The sequence below is a fragment of the Brienomyrus brachyistius genome, chromosome 14, assembly GCF_023856365.1.
Source record: "Brienomyrus brachyistius isolate T26 chromosome 14, BBRACH_0.4, whole genome shotgun sequence".
Classification (NCBI taxonomy): domain Eukaryota; kingdom Metazoa; phylum Chordata; class Actinopteri; order Osteoglossiformes; family Mormyridae; genus Brienomyrus; species Brienomyrus brachyistius.
This window is the reverse complement of record NC_064546.1, coordinates 4,954,790-4,972,309: the sequence shown is the minus strand read 5'-3', so window position 1 is coordinate 4,972,309 and position 17,520 is coordinate 4,954,790. Positions and strand designations below refer to the sequence as shown.

Here is a 17,520-nt window from a genome sequence, read left to right as displayed (position 1 = left end):
AGCCAGTTGAACTGGTTGGTTGAAACAAAATCTTGGCTGGGATTTTTGCTTTCTGGGACCTTTGAGATTCACCATCCACATGTAGCATGACCACTTAGAGCAGGTGACCAAGCACGGCTGCTACATCACGTGAGAGAAATACCAGCCTTTCGACAAAAGGCTGGCATTACTACATTGTAAGGAAATCTACCTCGAGAAGAGTACTGTTTGGGATGTAGGATAAGTCTTCGTCTGGTTTAGTCCAACCAAATACGAGGAACCTAGAGGTAAGACAGACAATCTGTGGGCACCTGTAGGTGAAGAGTTTGCTGCATTTCTAACGAGGGTCAGAGTATCTAAGCTGAAATAATGCTTGCAGGTCCTGTTGAAGCAGTGTGTGAAAATGAGATTCTCTGCTTATTCAACGATTATCAGAGCATTTTGACAATGCATACATTTTACTGCCATATTATAGTTAATCTCATCCAGGGAAGATGTCATGCCCCCATAGGGGGGCAGCAGAAGATGAGATGTTTGATTGTCGGTCATTAGAGATATAGACGCAGTAAATGCTTTCATTAGTCGAGAGTGTAAATTGCAGTTTCTTTTATCCTGAGTTGTCCCATTGTACAAACACTCCTTTTTCTGTCCTGTTAATTCAGTTAGTGTTGCTCAGTTTTGTCCATTCCAGTCATAAATAAGGAAAATACAGTAACTCTTACATTTTTGTTCGAAATTAGGTCACTGGAAATTGGAACGCATTTAGAACCTTGTCCAGCCGTTGGTTATTTCGGGCTTGGCTGTCAACATACAGTAGGAAAGTAGACCATAAATTTGCATTTATAAGTATGAACATACCTTTTAATAAGTAGCATGAAAATGTAAATATAAAAAGTGTCCAATCAAAGAAATTTTAAGAAACATTGCCTATTATTAATATTCACATATCACTGAATTAGGCCCTAGATCCTGATACCAACATATCTCAGAGTATTAAACTTTCAAATGCAGTGCAGCTCAGTAGAATACAAAGATGAGATTGATGCATATACCCCATGAAAAGACATCTAATTTGTGGGCCGCAATATATCGATCCGCTCGTTTCTCCTGAGTCTGCGCACAAGGAGCAGGAGGCAGGAGGCAGCAGGTGCTTCCCGCAAGATCCCACCCCGCGCAGCCGAATTCTCCGTCTGATTGGTCACTGAATATTTCAGTCCAGGGGGCCCACTCTCTGTGAGGAACACATCTAATCACCAGCCCTCTCTGCCTCTCACCTCCGTCTCTTGTACCCCTCAGATGTATCTATCGCCGAAGTGCCGGACAACCACCGCAGGTCTCCACTCGAGCGCCATCTTCTGAGCAAGCCGATTGCGCCTTGTCTTGGCCAGGGGGTGGTGAAGCTTGCCAGGGGGTATGTGGGCGTAGAGTGGTGCTGTATTGCTGTGTACTGCAGGTTTCTGTTGCTGTTTATTCACTGTCCTTATAGGCACCTTAGCGCTATGTTGTGTGAGAGGCATACTGTCCCAGCGCAGCACACTCAGAAGGTGAGGACCTTCTGATGTGGAAGCAGACTCAGAGTGGGACCTGTTAGTCAGGACAACGGCTCTTCGCGGCGTCCTGGGTACAGATGCTGATGGGGAAGGTGGGGGTGCTGTGGAGACGGCACGCTTGCAGCGCCCTGCCGGGAAACGCTGACTACAGAACCCACACCCGCACCAGTAAATGCTTTGGCATGTCTGTGGGCCTGTTACTGCCTTGGCTGGGATTAGTACCCGGGGCTGGGCCATTGACCCCCGCTTACGCTTTAATGTCCTCTGTTACGTCTTGGCTGAGATCTGCTGTACTGCCTATTGGCCGCCATGTTCTGCCAATCAGAGCTGACCTTCAAGATTCAGGAAGGCCATATGTACTCCTGCGACATTCAGAAGTTCTGTCGACGTGACCATACACCCGCAGATGGGCCAGCGGTCTCCCAGTGATGTGGATCTTTTGTAACAGCTCAGATACTGCACTTATTCAATGGTGCCTTATGTCACAGTTCTGACCCACTTAAACATGTCAGAGAGCATAATACCAAATGCTTGCCTGAGTCCTCCGGCTTTGCCTGTGGCTCTGTCACTCTTACCCATAATCCTCACGCCTCTGTCCGGTATTATCTTGTGGATTGTTTTGTCTACATTAAGAAACACAGAGGGGTCAAATCTTTGATGCAGAAAGGGTCGGATCCCTCTCACTTACTTTCTCTCTACTGATGTGCTGTGCTTCAGCAAAGAAACGGTTCCCCTCATCCTCTTTAATCTCTTCATCCTCCCCGCCGTGCCTCTCTCTGCAAATGTGCCGGCGCGTCCGTTCTCTCGCCGGCTCCCGTCACACCTCGTCTCGCCTCCCCGAGCCCAAAATTGTTTGTTGGTGGGCGGAGCGGTGCTCATTACATAAGACACTCTCGCACAATCCAGAAGTCTGAGAGCGTACAATTACCCAGAAATGGCTAGCTGGCTGCCAGCAGCCTTAGGGAGGAAAAAAAGACAGAGTGAGATTGAAAAGAACTTTTTTTTTGTTCCGTAACAAGACAAATGAGAAGGTGCGATCCGAAAACATGGAGTTTGAGAATGTCGAAAGGAATGAGCAGTTTAGTTTCCGAATGACAGATTCGGCAATTATCTCTAAGTACCTCCCTTTTCTCTGCTTTCTTCCCCAGCCGGAAAGGAATAGCAGTTTGCCTAAAAAAGTAGCTGTTGAATAGCATGAAACACGCTAGCAGGATGTAGGTAAATGGGAAGTGCCTGTGTGTGATTAATTGTGGTGAAACAGGCGATCGCGGCAGTGCCGGGGCCATCGAATTTGCCGTAATTCTACCCGCTTTGGTGATCCTGTTCAACAAACTTTGTTTTTCAGCAGATCTGCTGCAGACCCTGTTAACCCCTTTCCTTGGAGTTCCTGTAGTCAGTACAGGCTTGGGTTTTGTTCTGCATCTAACTTGAGTGTGAAAGTGCTCCGGCCAGCGCAATCCCCCTGGTTGGGGTCCTCGCTCACAAAGGACTTGGTTTCTGGAGTGGGACCTCACTGAGCTTGGATGCACTAACTCCCGGGATGGGCCGATGCACAGATGTGCGTTCGTTGTCTGCATGGACAGAATATGATCTGCTGAAGGCTACAGCTGTTTCGTCCTTTTGTAAACACCGTTCTCTTGGTCCCATTCCTTACTCATATGAGTAAGGAATAAGCATGTGGATATACAGTGCTACCTCAGTTCTCGAACTCATTAGAACTCGAATTTGTTAAAAGTCGAACCAACCAGTTTGAAAAAACAATGACCTAGAACTCGATCTGAATCTCAGAAGTAGAACCGTGAACGCCGACCTAAGAGAACTTGTACGCACGGGGAAATGAGACACGTGGAACGACTCTCAGCAGAAACAAAGGGTAATGCTTCAGTCTCAGTCTCACATTCAATGTGATACCATCGTTTGTTGGTGATAGTGCTTTTTTTATTGAAAATATCAGGTAATACACTGTACTTTAAATCATTTTGGTAGCCATTGCTCACCAAAAAGTTACGCAATAGTTGTACAAATGTTACAACCTAAAAGTTTGCGATTTACGAACAAATTAACGAATATGGAGTAATAATAAAAATAATCAATGGACCTCGTGGCATAGTCTAGTGTTGGCGCAGTGTTGGGGCATGGCTTGGGGTTGTCACGATCTGCTGAGGACCTGGAAAGCAGGGACAGGACTCAAATGATCGGGAAACACAGGGTTTAATTGAGAACAGGCAGAACAACACAATGACGTTACAATGAATGGCCTGAGAAAACAAATTGAAACATGGACTGCGGATGATTGGGGCAGGACAGGGGTAGTGTTGGTGGGCGTGGCTCACGGAAAGAGCGGATGATCGGGGTAGGACAGGGGTAGTGTTGGGGGGCGTGGCACACGGAAGGAGCGGATGATCGTGACAGAACAGGGGTAGTGTTGCGGGGCGTGGCACACGGAAAGAGCGGATGATCGGGGCAGGACAGGGGTAGTGTTGGTGGGCGTGGCTCACTGAAGGAGCGGATGATCGGGGCAGGACAGGGGTAGTGTTGGGGGATGTGGCACATGGAAGGAGCGGATGATTGGGGCAGGACAGGGGTAGTGTTGGGGGACGTGGCTCACGGAAAGAGCGGATGATCGGGGCAGGACAGGGGTAGTGTTGGTGGGCGTGGCACACGGAAGGAGCGGATGATCGGGGTAGGACAGGGGTAGTGTTGGTGGGCGTGGCACACTGAAGGAGCGGATGATCAGGGCAGGACAGGGGTAGTGTTGGGGGATGTGGCACATGGAAGGAGCGGATGATCGGGGCAGGACAGGGGTAGTGTTGGGGGATGTGGCACATGGAAGGAGCGGATGATTGGGGCAGGACAGGGGTAGTGTTGGTGGGCGTGGCTCACGGAAAGAGCGGATGATCGGGGCAGGACAGGGGTAGTGTTGGGGGACGTGGCTCACGGAAAGAGCGGATGATCGGGGCAGGACAGGGGTAGTGTTGGGGGACGTGGCTCACGGAAAGAGCGGATGATCGGGGCAGGACAGGGGTAATGTTGGGGGGCGTGGCTCACGGAAAGAGCGGATGATCGGGGCAGGACAGGGGAAGTGTTGGTGGGCGTGGCACATGGAAGGAGTGGATTATCGGGGTAGGACAGGGGAAGTGTTGCGGTACATTCTTTATCGTTTTGGAAGCCATTAAGAAAAAAATGCTGCTCTTGTTTTATCTTGTTCATTTTGTGTTTAAATGCTAAAAAAACATATTTAGGAGTAATTTTTTGGGGCCAGAAACCAGTTAATTGGTTTTCCATTATTTCTTATGGGGAAAATTCGATCACAACTCGAACTTTTTAGGATTTGAACCTGAGTTCTGAATGGATTAAGTTTGAGTTCTGAGGTACCACTGTACTGTGGTATGGATCCTTGCTATAGCAGAACCACCCCCAAGTAATTGCTGCCTGGTCTCCTCTTTTCCGGGAGGCACCACAACTTCCTGTTTTCACCTCCAGTTTATTCTTGTCTGCATTTTATTGGTTTGGGGAAAAAACCTGTTAGTGGTGTGTGAATGTGGAAAGGGCAGAGTGAGAGCCCGGTTCCAGCTTCCTCCTAGTGTTGTGTGAATGTGGAAAGGGCAGAGTGAGAGCCCGTCTCCTGCTTCCTTCTAGTGATGTGTGAATGTGGAAAGGGCAGAGTGAGAGCCCGGTTCCAGCTTCCTCCTAGTGATGTGTGAATGTGGAAAGGGCAGAGTGAGAGCCCGGTTCCAGCTTCCTCCTAGTGTTGTGTGAATGTGGAAAGGGCAGAGTGAGAGCCCGTCTCCTGCTTCCTTCTAGTGATGTGTGAATGTGGAAAGGGCAGAGTGAGAGCCCGGTTCCAGCTTCCTCCTAGTGATGTGTGAATGTGGAAAGGGCAGAGTGAGAGCCCGGTTCCAGCTTCCTCCTAGTGATGTGTGAATGTGGAAAGGGCAGAGTGAGAGCCCGTCTCCTGCTTCCTCCTAGTGATGTGGAATGTGGAAAGGGCAGAGTGAGAGCCCGTCTCCTGCTTCCTCCTAGTGTTGTGTGAATGTGGAAAGGGCAGAGTGAGAGCCCGGTTCCAGCTTCCTCCTAGTGATGTGTGAATATGGAAAGGGCAGAGTGAGAGCCCGGCTTCAGCTTCCTCCTAGTGATGTGTGAATGTGGAAAGGGCAGAGTGAGAGCCCGGTTCCAGCTTCCTCCTAGTGATGTGTGAATGTGGAAAGGGCAGAGTGAGAGCCCGGTTCCAGCTTCCTCCTAGTGATGTGTGAATGTGGAAAGGGCAGAGTGAGAGCCCGGTTCCAGCTTCCTCCTAGTGATGTGTGAATGTGGAAAGGGCAGAGTAAGAGCCCGGCTTCAGCTTCCTGCTAGTGATGTGTGAATATGGAAAGGGCAGAGTGAGAGCCCGGCTTCAGCTTCCTCCTAGTGTTGTGTGAATGTGGAAAGGGCAGAGTGAGAGCCCGTCTCCTGCTTCCTTCTAGTGATGTGTGAATGTGGAAAGGGCAGAGTGAGAGCCCGGTTCCAGCTTCCTTCTAGTGATGTGTGAATGTGGAAAGGGCAGAGTGAGAGCCCGGTTCCAGCTTCCTCCTAGTGATGTGTGAATGTGGAAAGGGCAGAGTGAGAGCCCGGCTTCAGCTTCCTCCTAGTGTTGTGTGAATGTGGAAAGGGCAGAGTGAGAGCCCGTCTCCTGCTTCCTTCTAGTGATGTGTGAATGTGGAAAGGGCAGAGTGAGAGCCCGTCTCCTGCTTCCTTCTAGTGATGTGTGAATGTGGAAAGGGCAGAGTGAGAGCCCGGTTCCAGCTTCCTCCTAGTGATGTGTGAATGTGGAAAGGGCAGAGTGAGAGCCCGGTTCCAGCTTCCTCCTAGTGATGTGTGAATGTGGAAAGGGCAGAGTGAGAGCCCGTCTCCTGCTTCCTCCTAGTGATGTGGAATGTGGAAAGGGCAGAGTGAGAGCCCGGTTCCAGCTTCCTCCTAGTGATATGTGAATGTGGAAAGGGCAGAGTGAGAGCCCGGCTTCAGCTTCCTGCTAGTGCTGTGTGATTTCGGAAATGACAGGGTATGGGCCGGGCTCCAGCTTCCTGTTAGTGATGTATGAATGGGGGAAAAGGCTGAGCGATGGCCGGGCTCCAGCTTTCCATCAGTGACATGTCAGTGATGTTTAATCTGACCTCAGAGAACAACTGATGGATAAGGGGCTGTTGTTATATTTTAAGCACCTTTCTGAAGCAGGAATAGGGGTGACTTTGCTTTGTGCTTTTTATTTATTTAGCATAGACATAGATTTTGTTTCTATATGAAATTATGAAACAAAATCCTCTAACCCGCCACCAAAGGTGACATTCCCAGCAGCCCGAGGACCATGACAAGGCCGACCCGTTACTGCCTGTCTGCTGGCCCACAGCGGTGCATCCCGTATGCAGACCTGCTGCACGCCCCTCCACTATCATTTCCTCTTCCCCCTTCACAGAGCATGCCGGCTGCAGCCTGAGCCCCCTCCGGCCTCCTTCCCCTCTTCCTCCCCCCTCCCATCCTCTGTGACGCTGGATGCTGGCGCCGGCCCGTGGACCTCTGCCTCTGCACGTCTTGCTCGGCCCAGGCCTGCTGCTGAGAAGGACCCCGGCCGGCTCAGAGCAGGGAGGGCGCCGGCACCGACCCCGACGCAGGTGAGAGCGGCAGACATGGAAAGGCTCTACAGGATGACACAAGAAGGCGTTCATGTGACAGTGCTGTGCCTTAGCACTTCAGCAACCCCTCTTCTAGTTTCCAATATCTTTGAAAAGCAGCCTTAGTTCTTCCTGCTCAAGGGCCTTTGCAGAACCAGCCAAAGCGTCACGCATTTAACTAATCACTTTACTAATTAACTAGCTCCCAGGATTATTAATGCAAAAAGATGAACTCAATACGATTTCTATGTGATATTGAAGGCACATTCGCTTTGCTCTTGTTAAATACATAAATAATCCCTCTCTTTGATCTCACCATGAGTAAATCTAGGTATGTTCAAACTAAATGAGCTCGCCGGCAGTCACTAAGGCGGTGGTTCCGGGTTTCGATCGACAGTATTGCGACTATGCTCCAGTGCAGTCTTACTGCAGTAAACTTGAACCATGTCTAACCTCTTAAGGTGGTTCCTTGCATGCTTTCAATCAGTACTGAAAAACACCAGACTCGACCTAAACCTGACAGATTTAGTGCCAGAAACCCATCATGAGTCCAAGTGGCATCATTATTTTTAAGCATTTTCCTGACCCAACCCGTTACATTCTCATTTTATCGCTGAAAAACTCCTTAAAGCTGGGATTTCATAAATGCAAACAATATGTTATATTTGTGTTAAATCCAGCCCGTCTTCCTGTGCTGCCATTACATCATTACGCTCGAGTTCAAAGCCTCCTGCTCGCTCATTTCACAAAAATTCATTTCTCAAAACCTCAGTCGATTAGCCTGCCAAGAATCACCTGACCGTAAATTACTCATTTTATGAAAAATTCTGCTTCCAGTGTCTGGCCTGTTTCTAGTACAACAAGAAATGTCACCAGAGGGGAGATGATTTTGCAAAAAAGAAAAAAAAATTATATAATTGCACATAAGAATAGGTTGTCAAACTAAATCCCTAAAGCATATCTCCACATTGTTTAAAAAAAAAAAACAATGTTGATGTCATCTATTCATGTTTTTACAATATTAACTTAATCCACACATCAATGCACTGTTCCCAGTGCTAAATAATATACATACAATGCAAGTGAATATAAAACATGTTTAAGTCCTGCTCTGCAGACTCTGATCTGTCCTTTTGTTATGTTCAGCATTAATATCATTGCAAATAACAATAGGAGGATTGTCTGATTCCCCAAAGCTGCCTATTGTTAAAATGAATGTTTATTTTGCCTTGATTTTTAAAATAATATTAAATTTGTTTGTCAGTGCATCAGAGTATCAGTGCCAGAGCCGCACATGACATATGCGATGCGTTTAAATGTAACGCGCATTTAGCGTGTTTCAGCTGGGGCCTCGCCGGCCGACTCGTCCCCAGTGCCGCTGAGCCGGCCGGTCTTTTCCAGCACTCCGTCTGAGGATGCTGTAATCCAGTTGGGCCACTGCTCCCCAGATGAGATCAAGCTGAGGCGGGACTGCAGATTGTATTTCAATGACCAGACTGCAATTCCCCAATCGGTGTCCCACTTCACTGATAAATTACAGCCCTCATTGTCATCCCCACCAAATGTAATGCTGCCTGTTCTCATCCATTATCGGCGTGGCCGACAGGCTGTCGGATTTCCGAGCGAGACTCGTCGGCTTCCCTTGCCTCCAACTGATGTGTGTATGTGATGGGTGACATGTCAGTGTGTCATTGTGTGAGCCCCAGGGCAGAGCAGCCAAGCCCCTTCCCGCTTCCTCCCGCCCCACCCTGCCCCGGGAGAGAGGCAGCCTGTGATCACAGTCATGGGGATCACAGCCACGCTTGTACAGCAGCAGCTATTTATAATTTTATTTTAAAAGAAAGTTTGTAGCGGCAATATTTGTTTAAAGGTCTGATTGACCTGATTTGGCTTATTGTGAAGATAATGGGAAATAGTGCCATTGTGACTTTAGTGCACTATGATAAAGTTCAAGCACTGGCCCAGCGTTTTTTGCGGGAAAGCTTCCAGACCCTTCCGAGTGTCCGGACCCTTCGAGTGGGACGGTTTTGCCAGGGATCGTTGCCGTGGGGGAGTGTCAGTGGGGGTCAAGCGCATCCGTGAAGTGGTAACTCGGCAACCTGTGGCCCTTAATGACGGGGCATTTTTGTCCCCAGGGACCGGCCACTTCACTTTCTCTTAGGTTTCCTTTGATTTACTGCAGTCAAGGTCATGGGAAAAAAGAATTTTAATGTGTCCCTAGGCTGTTTGCTCTCTGCCTTTTTGAATAAACCGATTGCTCTGCTGCTCTATTCAAAGCTATAACTATTTCTGATTTTCAGATGTATTTAGTATTTTTATAATAGTTGATAATGAACCAGTGAGTCACGATTTGGTGGGCTTCGTCGTCTGCGGTTCCTAAGGCAGTGTGAGGAATGTCCCAGCATTCAAAGACCCCCCCCCCCCCCCCCCAAAAAAAAAAAAAAAAGTCAGTTTGCACTCGGATTGTCGGCATTATTCGTTATGAATCTTTACCTAGAGACCGTTGCAAGAACCTGCTATGTGTCACCCCCCCCCCCTCCTGCACACGTTACACCCCGCTCGAGTTAGATCGATGTGGCCATAATGGATTAGATGGGTTTTTTTTCATGATTTTATGATAGCCTGCTTAGTGATGACTCACAGTTATCTTCCCGGTGTGGAGTGCCTGGTCTGTACGCATGCAAGGTGGCTGGCTTGCTCCCTTAGCTGCAGCAGTCGCATAAACGTGGCATGTTCAGTCGGCATATAGACATGCGAGGTGGCTGGGCTGTGCTCTCAGCTGCAGCAGACGCACTAATGTAGCGTGTTCAGTGGGCTTGTGTGTGTGCGAGGCAGCCGGTTTGATCTCTCAGCCACGGAAGATGCATAAACATGCCATGTTCGACCCACATGCGGACATGCAAGCCGGCCAGCTTGCTCTCGTAGCCACAGCATACGCACAAATGCAGCGTTTTCAGTCAGCCTGTGGCTGTGCTAGGTAGCTTGCTTGTTTCCTTAACTGCGGCAAATGCACAATCCCAATATGTTATGTTGGACTGTGGACGTGCGAGGCAGCCGGCTCGGTCTTTCAGCCACAGAAGACACATAAACGCGGCCTTACGGTCTACATGCGGACATGCAAGTTAGGCGGCTTGCTCCCTCAGCTGCAGCAGACACACAAATGCAGCTTGTTCAGCGGGCATGCGGGCATGCGGCCATGCGTGACGGTTGGCTCATTTTGTGAGCAGCGGCTAACACACAAACACAGCGTGTTTGGTCGACCAGTGGCCATGCAAAGTGGCCATCTCACTCTCTTAACTGTAGTATACGGACAAATCCAGCAAGGTCAATTGGCATGCGAACATGCGAGGCGTCCGGCTTAGTCTCTCAGCTGCGACAGACACACAAATGCAGTGTTCGGTTGGCATAGGCGTGAACTCCTGCCTCTTTGATCACTGTCTCTGAAAGCTTTTTGTGCAGTATTTAAGGTTGATGAGCACAAATGGATGAAAAACGTCATTCCATCATGATAAAATAGTGAGGATAAGACCGAAGAGTCATTTCATGACAGACCATAGCCTGTAATTTAAAGACAATTGCAGAGCTTGATGAAATTTGTTTGAAGATGTGACAATTTCATGAAGTTTAGTATTGGAAACCATGTTTCTGTGCCAGCGGTCTGTTTAACTGCGCCTGTCTCTCTTATCCTGCCCCCTCCCCCATCCGCGTCCAGCTTGGCAGCGCAGTCCCCATGGAAGACGGGGAGCCAGCCCAGACCAGCGCTGCTGGCCGTCCTGGTTTTAGCACCCTGCCGCCTCCTCTCCACATCACTACGGCAAGTTTCCATGGCAACGGCAGCCTCCGCAGTGCCGGTTTCTCGGGATCCTCTCGCATTGTTAGGTCCCCGTTCCCGGCGGCCTTATATGCGGTTGAAATCCGTCAGTTTGCGAGATCTGCGGGTATTTACATTTGGCTGTAAATCAGGATGTGGTGAAGCGCTCTGGTTATAGATCTGTTTTAATCCTCCAGCTTACTATGGAGCTGCTCTTGGTTTCCTTGAACATTGCTGACTAAATTCTATATTTAACTGGTTATTTTTATCCTGTATGTATGTTGCCAGAATCCTGAATAGTATGTTGCAGTTTACAGCTTTGAACAATGGTAGGTGGGGAGTACAGCATGTTCTCTATCTTTATTTACACACGCACACACTAGTAGCCAGGAGCACACATTGGAGATCGACCTGGCACCTGGTACGTACAGCGATTTGCTATTATTCACTCCACCCTCAGGAGGTGATCTCAATTACCAGACTTAATAAATCTGCAGGAGCATCCTTAATGTGCCACCACAGTGCAACTGGGCTAGCGGCGTGAGATGGCTTCCCAGTCAATGAAGGGGGGAAATCAGAATGCAAGCAGCGCGTCGCAGGTTGCAGCGATTTGCATGAAGTGACGACACCGGGGCAACGTGGCGCTTATTAATGGCTTGTGAAGGTCAGGCATTAAGAAGCCGAAGCCAAAAGCAGCATGACTTCAAATACGGCAGAAAACACGCAGGAGAAGATGCTGGAACCTGATTTTATTTTTTAAAACGATCTTGGGGGAGAGGTGACATTTGGCAAGATGGCGATGGTAGGCTGCTGCCTCTGTGCAGGCTGGCAGATTTACTGTGCGGGGGGGGGGGGGGCGGGGAATCTGCCGAGGTCATGCAGCTGGAAAGGAGGGAACGCCTCTCGTGTGGTAAAAGAAGCTGGGGGGTGGCTGGGGGGGGTCGTTATATTGAGATAGATTAGCGGTGGATTTTGCGCTCGCCTCCATCACCGCAGAGTCGCCAAATTGGAGTGGAAGGCACCAAGATGGATGCCGTTTGCATGTTCGATGGCCCGTGGCAGCAGAGCGCGTACAAATCTAATATGTTAATCATATTATTCTGTCTGCAGCCCCTACAAAGATTAAAGCACTGTTGAGTTTGCATACTGGCTGCCCCCTTCTCCTGCTTTGGCTTTAATGTGTTCTCCTGCTGTGAAAGGGCACACTGCCTGTGGTCTGACCCCAGAACAGTGCGTACCCTCACGCATCCATCAGGTCCTCCCCCTGCAACCTGCAACAACATGCCAGCAGAGATGTTTGTCTTGGAGATTGATTTCACAAATAAATACCTCGTTTTTATTTCCCAGTCATTTCCCCACAGCCACCTTGTAGCCCCTGAGCTAAAGATAGCCCTCTCCAGCAGGAGAAGCTTCCTGATCATTGCATGTTATTGGAGAGACGTGATTAATCACCCCTGCTGCTTCCAGCTAATATGACTTCTTGCAGTTGCCTTACTATCTACTCTGTCGCCGGTGAGTTTTAGCCGATCGGCGTCCTCTTCATGGCGGCCCGTTGTCTCTCTCCAGCCAAGAGAAGCTTCCTGTGTTTTCCGGTCCAGTTCTGGTCAGCTACCCCTTGCACCCCAGCCGTCCCTGCTGCGGAAGAGCCAGCCCGCCCCGTCAATGTTCGAGGAGGCCGGCAGGGTCCTCCGGGAAATCCGCCACAGCAAGAAGGTTCTGGAGGAGAACCTGGAGGCCGTCCTGCGGGCCAAGGATGCGGAGACGCTGTACTCCCAGCTAGAGGCGCTGTCTGGCAACAGGTACAGTCTCTGCATCTATGATGGATGGTTTGCTACATTAAAGTGGTGTTTTTGTAAGAAGCAAAATGAAATTAATACGTAAACTGCTGTGGGGGGTGGGGCCAGAGTCCCAGGCAGCGAAGGGCACTAGGGTAGGGATACCCTGGGTGAGACGCCAGGCCATGGCAGGGCACTATGGGCAACTTAGAGACACCTAAATCCTACATGACTTAGGGGATCGGGCGAACTCCCCAAGCGCAGATGGCTGGCAGGGGGCGGGGGGCATTATGGAGAGCACCGTTTGCAGTGCTGGTTGTCAAATTGGGAGGTGTCCAGCATTATTTAGGTGTTTTGTTATTAAAAAGCAAGCTTTTACTTTGCAAAAATGTCGATGCCTCAAAGCTGCTTCCTGTTGTTACGGCGCGAGCGTCTCTATGCGGCCTCATCGACGGCTTTGCTATTGTCCTTGACTGCATGACCTTCATGCCTGCGGAGTGGTTGATTTACAGGCGAATTGCTGTTGCAGATAGAGAGATGTGTGAGGGGCCGTTGGTGGCGGCAGTGATTTATCACGCTGTAGGACAAACGTTTGTACAGCACGGACCCCCGCCTTCCAGCTGCTGATTATTATTCATCGGCTTCAGCCGTGCTCTCCTCCGTGGGGGTTCCGCGTGCTTCTGTGCAGCTTGCTGTCATTTCTGTTACATGTGTCTTAAAGAAGGGTATCTCTGTATGTCTTTGGAAGTGTCCTGTTTCACTGTGATTCCACTTTAATGAGTACCAAGCTTATCTGAATGTTAAGTGCTGCGAAGGCACATCTTTCTTGGCATCTTACTTTTCTTGGTGTAAAATGAACCTGAGCATGAGATTAAATATTGCACAGTGTTTGTGTAGTTTGTCGCTTTTGTGTACCTGCGCCATGACTGTTCATATAAATAGCTTATTTTGCCTTATATTTTTCTCCCCCTCTTATGACATTGTGACAAATCAATCGATGCCCCATAAACGTCCCTCAGTACAATTTTCTGTGCCTGGTAGCAAGAGGAATGAGTTCTCATATCCCAGCCATCCATCCATTTTCCAAACCGCTTATCCTTCTGGGTCGCGGGGGGTCCGGAGCCTATCCCGGAAGCTATGGGCACGAGGCAGGGAACAACCCAGGATGGGGGGGCAGCCCATAAGTTCTCATATCCCTTCCATGGTAAATATCAGAATATAGCTGTGTATTCTTTCTGGTGCTTAAAGTCATGGTCTGTTGAATGCAGTATGCTTGCTTTACTTTGCTTGGAAGACAAAACTGCAGTGTGAGTCATTAAACTGTTGGACTGTAATATTTACGTCCATAGTTTATGACAGCTCTTTAAATGAGGCGCTATGGTGGCTCAAGAGGGACAAAATACTTGGCTTTCTGTCAAGGCATCCCAGTCCAGTCCCCTCAGGCACAGAGGTAAATGCTGTACATGAGCTTGTTCTGGTTTTCACGACAATTCTAAGGGGCCCTGACTACAAATCTGCTCGCTCGTGAACAAGATGCCCCCCTGCCCCGCCTTGGGAAATATTCCTGTCATGATGGCAAAGAATTTCACTCATCGGGGGACAAGAATCTGCTCTATTAGCTGGCTTTAAACCTTGTTTTGACATTTGAATACAGGCGACAAAAAATATGTGAAATCAGACAAGAAGCTTCAAAAACCATGACGACTAGCTTGACTGTTTATTCCCTCATTTCACTCTCCTGAGTTCAGGTCAGCCTGCCCTTGCAGTGCTTTCCTTATTCTGCTGGGAATACCTCTCATACCACGTTTTTGACCTCATGACTCTTTTTTTTGTTTTGCAGGACATCCTGTTGCTTTGTTTGTTTGGAAAGTCAAAGCTGCTTTTGCCCCTTGGATTATTCCTAATCGCTGCTTATTCCAGAGTACAAATGGGTACCTGAATATGGTGATGCTAAAGCACTAGCACTGGCTGAACAATGTGATGCTAAAGCACTAGCACTGATAGAACACTGTTATGCTTAAGCACTAGTGCTGACTGAAGACTGTTACCACGTATGCTAAAGCACTGGTGCTCACTGACCACTGTAACGTTATAGCCCTAGTGCTGACAGAACACTATAATGCTAAAGCACTAACGCTGGCTGAATACTTTAACGCTAAAGCGCTAGCTGAACTTTACAATGCTAAACCACTAGTGCTGGCTGAACACGATGATGCTAAATCCCTAGTGCTGGCTGAACATGGAGATGCTAAAGTGCTGGCACTGCCTGAACATGCAGATGCTAAAGCTGTAGCACTGGCTGAACACTCCGATGCTAGAGCAGTAGCACTGGCTGAACATTGCAATGGTAAAGCACTAGTACTAGCTGAACACTGCTATGCTAAGACCAGGCCAAAGCGTGGATCGGCACTTGTCACGCCCGCTCATAGTCGAAGTCTTTGGTGCTCAGTCTCTTGACACTGGAGCTGTACCTTCAAGGGTCTGCCTGTTGTACCCTAGCTGTAATTAAATGTACCTTTTAGTCTAATTTAAGGTACAAAAATGGACTCTGAGAAGCACTTTTGTACCTTTGGGGGTATACTAATGATGTTTGTTCCTTGGGGAACAGAACAGTAGCACGGCTGTACCCATTTTTCTGACAGCAGAGGTACTGTTGGGTATAACCCAGCTAAGTCATTAGGTGCAATCTTTGTATCCAGGTATGTTTTAACAAAGGCAATCAAAGAAACAAAAGACAAAGAGCTAATTAATCAAACGACGGCTTTGGTATGTTGGCCCCATTTTGTCTTGGGCCCCCCGGGGACCATAGTCTCCTCTGCACGTGGGTGAGGAATAACGGCATCGTTTCCATAGAGGCCTTCACGCGGAAAGACACGGATAGACAAGACCAGCTCAGAGCGTGGATCGGCACTTGTCATGCCCGCTCATAGTGGAAGTCCGTGGTGCTCAATGGCAGAGTGTCCGTCTTTGCGGCCAGTTTCGGCGCTTGCCGTCACTGCCGGGGTAATGTGCATGTGCCGTTCCACTCAATTTCGCTCATCATCTCTGTCCTCCACGTCAGGGTCAAGAAACTGTTTGCACACTAGAGTTTAATGTACATTACAAATGTATTATCGTTTATTTGTTGTATATTCTTAATTAGTACCTGAGGAAATGAACCCAAACTCACCTAATTAATTCAGAAGCCCGTGTCACAGAAATAATTGCTATTGATTTTGCAAACTAGTGCCCAGCAGGAGGAAGGACGCATCTGCACTCATTTTTCATTATGTGTCATGTTTAATTACCTGCAATTTAGATGTTTTAGGTGTCATTGTGGCCTTATTGTTCCCAAACAGGGGTGATGCTGCTCAAGACCGCCCCTCCCCCCAGCAGCACACACTCTCATCACCGCTGCTGTTATCACATCCCGCGCCTAGGGGGTGGGGAGGGTGGGGACGGGTGCAAAACAATCATCTAACTAAATGGCAAATTGCGTCAAGGTTAAAAAAAAAAATTAGAAAAAAATGCGAGAGAGGGCTGACTGCATACTTTAATGTCAAGACCTGTTGCATTTGTTGATTGACAGGTGGCATAAGAGCATGCTCCCGGCAACAGAAGGCTGGAGCGGAAAAAAACAACCCGCGTGATTGGCAGCTGTCAGGAGTGACTCGTACCTGACTGGTCGGCTCACAGCTGAACCCGCTATATCCGCTGTGAGATGGAAATGGAGGCGCGTGTGCAGTTCTTGCTCCGTGCCGCATTTCATTAGCAGGCTGTCCGCTTAGCATATAGCTATACCAGGCATATTTTAAAAACAGGGTGCTGCATCGTTGCTCCTATTATTATGAAAAATAAAGAATTATTCGAAAGGCATCTTTTTAGATTACCTGATGTGGACAATCTGCTATTGTTAATAGTTTTTAGATATTGAAAATCTGTGAAAGTTTACAGGTTAAATAATTGATTACTTAAATGTAAACTTATTTTTTGTCCTCAATAATTTGAGGCATGGATGTGTCTTATTTCGGTAGATATTTGCTGATGGGTTTTTCAGTTACCCTCCCCGACACGTTTTATATGGTCATCCTGTCTGCCTCTGCGCTGATGATCTCTGAAAAATAAGCCAGATTTTCTGTTGTATTTATATGCTTTATGAATCACTCTACTCATACAGCTTTGCGTCTTTCCATTTTTAGAGTGAGTTCCAGTTCCATAGTCTTTGACCATAATTCTGAGGTATGTCATGTTTATAGGGAAGAGAAAGTTTTGGAGTGCTTTACCACAGAGAGCAGTAGCAGGTCTCAGGTTCGACCCCGGCCCAGATGCCAGAATGAGACATGGGAAAAGGCTCAACATGAGTAAGGTATCTGGGAAAATGGGTATGACATACTTTTAAAAATGCCAGATCAGGATGCGTTCTAGGTCTGAGTTGTACACTCCACGAACTATCCAAAAATGTGCAAAATTACTCCAAAGGCTACGGAAAAGATTTTGGAGGATGTTGACAAAAATCACCATGCCCTCGAGCTGGAAAGCGACACGGCATTACTCCATGCCAAAGGATAATGACTCGACAATCAGCGCAGTTCAGAATGATTTGACTCCTCTGCAAAACCTTCGTCTTAGTGCTTGCAGCAAGGATGATCTCACAGATGATACTCAAGCACATCTGCTCAGAAGAGTGGGGTTATCTGACTGCTGGGCACATGGAGGTTTCCTCTGATAGGTGAGCTGGGAGGCCAAGAAAAACAGCAGTGACCTGTGAGCGATCCAGTTCG

General features: G+C 48.3%; 1 protein-coding gene across 10 annotated transcripts in view; it reads left to right on the top strand.

Moving 5' to 3' along the window:
• kiaa0586 (KIAA0586 ortholog) overlaps nucleotides 1-17,520 on the top strand; it is a 147,643-nt gene that overhangs the window by 46,400 nt on the left and 83,723 nt on the right. For 9 of the 10 annotated variants that reach the window (XR_007382275.1, XR_007382274.1, XM_048974517.1 and 6 more), the window contains 3 exons: nucleotides 6,979-7,174; nucleotides 10,887-10,988; nucleotides 12,552-12,784. Coding sequence is in view for 8 of the 10 variants with exons in the window: in XM_048974517.1 (XP_048830474.1) it covers nucleotides 6,979-7,174; nucleotides 10,887-10,988; nucleotides 12,552-12,784 (531 nt within the window). In the remaining 2 variants the exon portion in view is untranslated. The remainder of the gene's footprint in view (nucleotides 1-6,978; nucleotides 7,175-10,886; nucleotides 10,989-12,551; nucleotides 12,785-17,520) is intronic. The other variant, XM_048974519.1, reaches the window with a different exon arrangement.